This window comes from Cricetulus griseus, chromosome 6, assembly GCF_003668045.3.
Source record: "Cricetulus griseus strain 17A/GY chromosome 6, alternate assembly CriGri-PICRH-1.0, whole genome shotgun sequence".
NCBI classification, from domain to species: Eukaryota; Metazoa; Chordata; class Mammalia; order Rodentia; family Cricetidae; genus Cricetulus; species Cricetulus griseus.
In genome coordinates, this window is record NC_048599.1 from 57,846,993 (window position 1) to 57,853,870 (window position 6,878).

Consider the following 6,878-nt stretch of genomic DNA (forward strand, 5'->3'; position numbering starts at 1 on the left):
AGAGGCAGAGGCAGAGGCAGAGGCAGAGGCAGAGGCAGAGGCAGAGGCAGAGGCAGAGGCAGAGGCAGAGGCAAGAGGATCTCTGAGTTCAAGGCCAGCCTGGTCTACAGAGAGAGAGAGAGTTCCAGGACAGCCAAGGCTACACAGAGAAACCCTGTCTTGGGAAAAAAAAAAGCTAAACACAACAACAAAAAGAAGCCAATATTTCCTACTGAGGAAAAGCCCTAAGCAAAAGTCACCACTACCACTAGATTCCAGAGCCCATCAGCAGAATCCATTCTTTAGAGTCAAAGATTTTGAACAGAAGTCTACAGGCTGCCTACATCAGAATTAAGAGGAATACAAGAAGGCTGAATTAATTTAAATGTTTAGAGGAGTAGAGTAGATGATAACCAGTTTCTTGGGTGGATTTTATGTGTGCTGTAATTTGAAAACCACTGTCCTAGAGGGGAATATAACCAAGAGGCTATACATTTGTACTTACTCCTTTTTAAAACTCAAAAAAGTAAGAAACAGACACCAAAGAGGCTAGAAGAATAAAACAATCACTAAAAATGATATGAACTAACACTTGATTAGACACAAAATGGTAACAGGTGACATGATCAAAGTTCGTTATATAACAATGTGAAAATGTCATAATGAAGCTCATTATTTTGTACAACTAACACATGCTAGTGAAATGTTTTATAAAAAGATTTGACAAGTGCCAGGTGGTGGTGGCGCAGGCCTTTAATCCCAGCACTCAGGAGGCAGAGGTGTGATATAGTGGATCAAATCCTGCTTTTAGAACTTAAGCAAGTCCATGTTCTTGTTTGGAGAAAAATAATGTAAGCTTGGGCTAGATGACTTTAATGGTTCCCTCACCAATGCAGTATCAGTACTGATGACTTATCTGAATGTTGGAACAGACTACATCAGCAGCAGATTCTCCACATGCAAAACAGTGTCAATAAACAGTGGGTGCCACTACCATCTCTGCAGAATTCTGTGGGAATTAAAGAATGGTCTGGTCTGAACGTCTTAGCTGAGATCACCCTGAGTTTTTACATAACTATTCCTGAATCAGTGATTGTGAATTTGCAGCCTGCTATAAATCAGATCACACCTGGAGATTAGGCGGCTTGACAATCTACCACTTACTCTCAAAGCCTCTTCACTGGAGATAAAAGTAAATACGTTTCCAGGTTGTTTTTCATTTTTGTTGGATGAGATATGTTATTCTCTGCAACAACTGCAAATAACAAAGGAGTTTCCACATCATCTTCTTAATCTAATCCATGCTCTTTGAAATTCCTAGTTTCCAAGGAGCTAAAAATTAAGAGTGGTCAATGTTGCTATCCCAAGAACCCTAAAAAATAGTTTGGAAAGAATAAGATCTACCAGCAGCTACCTCCTCCTGAGTAGTAGCTGCTCCCAAGAAGCCTTCATCCCTGAGTCACCTCCATCCCTGAGATGTTTAAAAACTAACAGTCCTGGCTGTCCTGGAACTCACTCTGTAGACCAGGCTAGCCTCCAACTCAGAGATCGCCTGCCTCTGACTCCCGATTAAAGGGATTAAAGGCATGTGTCACCACGACTGGCGAGGGTACATTCTTTTTACATATTCCTCCTATCTCACAGTTCTTATTCTGTCAAAAATTTTCAAAGCTAATGGCCTCTACAAGGACAATCAGCCCCCATAGTACTGTTTTCTGTCTTTGGACACAATGCTTTTCTTGGCCTCTGTCTCCATTTACCATCTTGTGTACTGGACATTTAAAATTTCTTTTGTACAAAAATTCCAATGCATGTCATCTCGTCTAGAATCACACTCTGCCCTTGCTTCCATTCAAGCACATGTCCAAAGGTTCCATCTATACCCAAACAGCCTAAGTTCACTTTCTCTTCCTGTTCTTACTTTACAGAGCTCTGCACTATCCCCTACCTGTCAGAAAATTCAAAGATCATTCAGACAGTTCAGACATCAACTCTTGTGCAAAGCCTTCTCTGACTTCCCAAGTGAATGGAAGAAGATGGAAACGCGCAGCTCCACACTGGACGCCTCAAGGGTTACAGAGGTGCAGAATCAGGCTCATGCACAATGAACTGGCACTGAGAAATAACTTCCCCTTCCCCCACGTCACAGTTCTGTTCTTAAATCACGTCAGCTGTTGAGCACTGACTGAAACCACAGTCTCTCTGGGTCTCAGTTTCCCTCCCATATCCTGATAATTCTTTTTCCTATGTCCCCACAGAGGAATCCCATGTGTATATGTGAGTACACACCCTCCACTCCTCACTTGGTTACTCCCGCGACACCATCCCGAGACTGTTCATCCCTTTCTAAGTTCCTACATCAATGCCTGAGAAGGGCCCTACTAAGTGCACCAAGACCTGAGCCAGGGTCCCTAGAAACTCTTGTTGGCAAGATGCCAAGGACGTGCACACAGGGCAGTGACCCCTAAAGCCACACAGGAACTGCTAGCACATAGGACGCGATGCGAAAGCTCAACTTGAAGCCCTGTCCCGCCTGTGCCTTCATGGCTTCTGGACTCTGAGCCCTCGGGGCACCTTCAGTCTGGGGCTGCGATCTCGGGCTCCTCTCAGTTCACTTGACGCCTCAGGCGCCCCCTCCTGCCAGACTCACCGCTTGCTGAGAGGCCGGACCCTCACGGCCACCCGCACATTCGCCATCCCTCTGCCTCAGCCCAAGACCCGCACAGCGGTCCAGCGGAAGCATCCCTGGACGGCGTCCAGCGAGAAGACCCAGCCTGCAACAACCACAGACTGCCCCGCCCGCCCCACGCGCCTCCGGGTGGCATCCCCAGCCTCGCCCGAGGGGGCGGGGCCCGCTGAGCCTCTACCAATCCTGACAAGAGTGGGCGGGAGGACGCACGGGCCGCTCCGCCTCTCTCCCTCGCACCTCCCCGGACGCTCCCGCCCAAGTGTAAGCCATCGCCCAAAAGGGGCGGAGCTCTCCCAGCCTTGGCCAATCCTGAGACAAGTGGGGTGGGCTTCCTAGCCTCGCTCCACCCTCTCACCTCCCCCCGGATAGCCCCGCCCAAATATGAGCCACCGCCCGCCCGACAGAGACCGGGCCCGCCCAGCCTCCCGCCAATTCTGAGGCAGGTGGGCCGGACCACCAAGTCTCGCTCTGCCCCTCTCACCTCAGACGCCCGGCGCGTGCTGTGTCCACTCCTTTGTTCTAAGATTTGGCGACAAAGCTTTACTCAGAAGTTCATGACGTAAATTGCTAAATATTGGTTTTTTTACCCTATTGGTCTGAGATGTCAAAACAGCTGCTAAATTTTAGGAGCAAAACTGAGGTGGAGCCTTTTGTGGAAGCTGGGGCAGAATATTATTGTGAGTTTAAGGTCAGCCTGGGCAGTACATGGTCATTTGAGGTTATTTTGGAGTGCAGCGTGAAATCTTGTCTCAAAACAATGAAATGGGCAAAATAAATGATTTTGCAGTTCCAAGGAGTGTTTAACGAGGAGGGTTTTTCGTTTTGGTTTTTTTTGTTTTTTTTTTTCTAATTTACTAGCAAGTTTCTCTTTACTTCCCTGGAACTTCACTGCCACCCTAGCAGTATTTGTAACACAGAGTAAATGCTGTCTGACCAGAACCGCTTACACCTGTAAAGCCTCAAGCCCAGCTCGAAGGTGAAGGGACCAAAACCCCTTTCCCACCCAGTGGTGCTGATGAGCAAAAACTGAGTTCTAGCAATGGGCAGTTCCAAGATAGCTACATAGGAAGCTCCTGTATCACACAACAAAAACATAAACTAGTGTCTGTTTGATGGTGACAAATGTGTCCACTGAAGACTTCTGACTCTTCATACATCATGTTTAGAGAGGGGTGAGTGTGGGGCTAGCCACTGTTGAAATTTAGAGTTTAAAGATTCACAGACAAGACAAAATGAAAACAGAATAAAACAAAGCCTCTTCCTTCATGGGAACTGGAATCATAAGGAAAAGGAAATAAATACCTAACATGTATAACATGGTGAAAGACACTGAGTGCAAGGAAAAATAAAAGGGAACCAAGTGGAGTATGTGTCTGGAGAAGAAGTTACTATTTTATATAGACTCTTCAAGCAAGCAGTCACTGATAATGCTGACATTCTAATATATTCGAGGAAAGCAGGACTGGGCAGTCAGTCAGAGACTGTACGTATTTCCTAGCATTTCTTAAGTAAGCCTCTATTAAGGCAGGCATTGTTCTATGCAATAAGGACATATCAGCCTGACAAAACCTCTGACCTCATAGAGCTGGGTAAAACAATTTAATCAGCAAATTGGCTAAAGGGTAAAAAGTAATGAATGGGAAAGGAGATAGGAAGTGAGTAGGAAATCATGATGAAATTAAAATGCCATCAAGGGAGGCCTTTATGAAACTTAAGAAAAGCATGAAAGTTGCAAAGAAAACAGCATCAGTAAGTCATGGTGGTTGGAGGGGTCGATGGTCAGGGTCCTGCTTCAGCTGAAGTGGGATCATTTTGAGTTCCATGTTAGCATGGACTGAATAGCAAGACCCGGTATTAAAACAAGAAACTAAAAGCTAAGTTGTGTGAAAGGGCAGACACAGGGAGCTGGTCAAAGTAAGGCCTCGAGTAAACAGGCACCTGAGTGGGGGTAGATGGAGGGGCAGAGCCAACATGAGCCTTGGTGGTCTCTGGATTTTATTCAGTGAATTGGGAAACCATAGGAAAGTATGGTAGAAAAGAGTAAAATTATTTAATTTTCAAATTTTGTGTGTGTGTGTGTGTGTGTGTGTGTGTGTGTGTGTGTGTGTGTTTGCCACAGAATGTGAGTGGAGATCAGGGACATCATACTTGACTTTTGGGAATTCAGATCAGTTGGGTTTACATCCCCTATTGTATGCAATTCTGCCCTAATTGCACAAATCCTTGAGGAGAAGCTAGAGCACATAGGCAATGGGGGGGGGGGAGTTGTGCAGGGAGAAAGTGGAGTGCCCTTTATCTATGCAGCTATAGGAAAGCTATCATCCCTGCTGGTAAAGTCTGCCTTTTGGGGGAGAAGAGCACCCACACTCTTGTAAGTAACCCCTCACCCATGTGTTTAACAAGGAATCCCAATAAACTCGTTGGTCCCCCAGAGTGAATTTTGGTGAGTCCATGCTCTGTCATTGGGACCTTAGGAGAAGGGATAGACATTGCTTATGTCACCCTCTGATTCCTTATTTTAGCAAGAACAACTTGCCATTCATGTGGGGTACCAAATTCAGGTCTGCAGCTTTGGTGGCCAGTGAGTTCCTTTACTGGCTGAGCCTCTGATTTATAGCTTTAGAGGATTATTCTGGCTAGTCTGAGAAGCATGTAGAAGCCTAGTGAGATCAGTCAGGCGGCTACTTTAGTATTCCAGTGGCAGAACCAGGGTGATGAGTCATGTAGGTTCCTTTTTCTTGTCCATTTGAAAGTACCAATAGAGCAATTTACTAGAGAGCTGGCTTACAATTTAGACTCACTTGCAACCCCAGTCTCCTGGATAGGATCACTCTTCATGCTGATTTGCAATGAAAACTGCTGCTGGATTAATATTTCTATCTTCAGGCTATAAAGCATAATATAATTGGAACATTATAATATTTAAAAATATTGTACTCAAGACTGGGGATGTAGCACAATTGGTCAAGTGTATGCCTAATATTCACATAGCCCTAGCTAGGTTCAAGTGCCAGGATGGCAGAAATCAGGGGAGGCATTACACACTTATTATCCCAGCATTAGTAAGGATCAGCAAACTGCAGGCCAGCCTGGGCTAGATGAGAACTTGTCTCAAAAACACAAAACAAAACAACAAAACCCCCAAAACAAAAACAAAAAAGCCCACTTCATAATTATTTTAGTGTGTATTTTTTGACATATAATACCATTGTAACAACCAAGTATACTGATTCCTTAATAGCACCAAATATTTAGAGTTCAGGTTTCTAGCCCTCTTCTCATCCTTCTCTGAATAAATCCTAATTTTGCTTCATTAAAAAAATACATAAAGGTAAGAGGAATAAACTCCAATGTTTTGTTATGTTTTTTTTTCAAGACAGCATCTTGCTGTGTAGCTCAGGCTGGCCTGGGACTCACACTTGGCATCTCAATTGCTAGGACTGTAGGCCCTGGGTTTGCTCCTCAGCACTTCAAACTATACATCCACACTCACTTGAGACTGAACCTGTTTTTTGTGTGCACATTCAAGTTTGTGCATATGTGTGCTCAGGAGCAAATGGAGACCAGAGGTAGACACACTCTACTTTTTTGAACAAGAGCCTCACTTTATCTGAAGCTGACCAATTTGGCCAGATAGGCTGGCCAGCAAGTCTTTCTACCTCTCTAACACTAGAATTACAGATGTGTGCCTGGCTTTTCACATGGAGCCTGGAAAAATCTGAATTCAAGCCTTCATACCTTTACAACAAGCACTTTGCTGACAGAGTCACTTCCCCAAACCCACTTAAAACTTTTTTTTCCTTTTTCTTTTTTTTTTTTTTTGAGACAGGGTCTGTCTATATAATCCTGACTGTGCTGAAACTCTACTCACAGAGATCCACCTGCCTCAGCTTCCCTAGTGCTAAAGCCCACCACACCGAGCCTTTAATTTTTTTCTTTATGTGGATGAGGGTTTTTGTTTGTTTGTTTTGCCTTAATGTAAGGCCTATAAACCTTGTCAGCAGGTTGATGGATTCCCCAGGGACCGAGAGTTTCAGATAGCTGTGAGCCACCATGTGGGTGCTGGGATTCAAATCTGTATCTTCTAGAACAGCCAGTGCTCTTAAACCTCTGAACCATCTCTCCAGCAACTTTTATGTGATTTCACTTGCTTTACAAACAACTGAGAAAATCTCACAATATGTTAAGTCATTACAATATCAACTGTATT

The 6,878-nt window shown here is 44.6% G+C and overlaps 1 protein-coding gene across 5 annotated transcripts in view; it reads right to left on the minus strand.

Moving 5' to 3' along the window:
- The window catches only part of Stard9 (StAR related lipid transfer domain containing 9), an 85,943-nt gene extending 83,141 nt beyond the window's left edge, over nt 1-2,802 (minus strand). For all 5 annotated transcript variants that reach the window (XR_003486563.2, XM_035447129.1, XM_027422090.2 and 2 more), the window contains exon 1: nt 2,630-2,802. Coding sequence is in view for 4 of the 5 variants with exons in the window: in XM_035447129.1 (XP_035303020.1) it covers nt 2,630-2,676 (47 nt within the window). In the remaining variant the exon portion in view is untranslated. The remainder of the gene's footprint in view (nt 1-2,629) is intronic.
- Between the last annotated feature and the right edge of the window lie 4,076 nt (nt 2,803-6,878).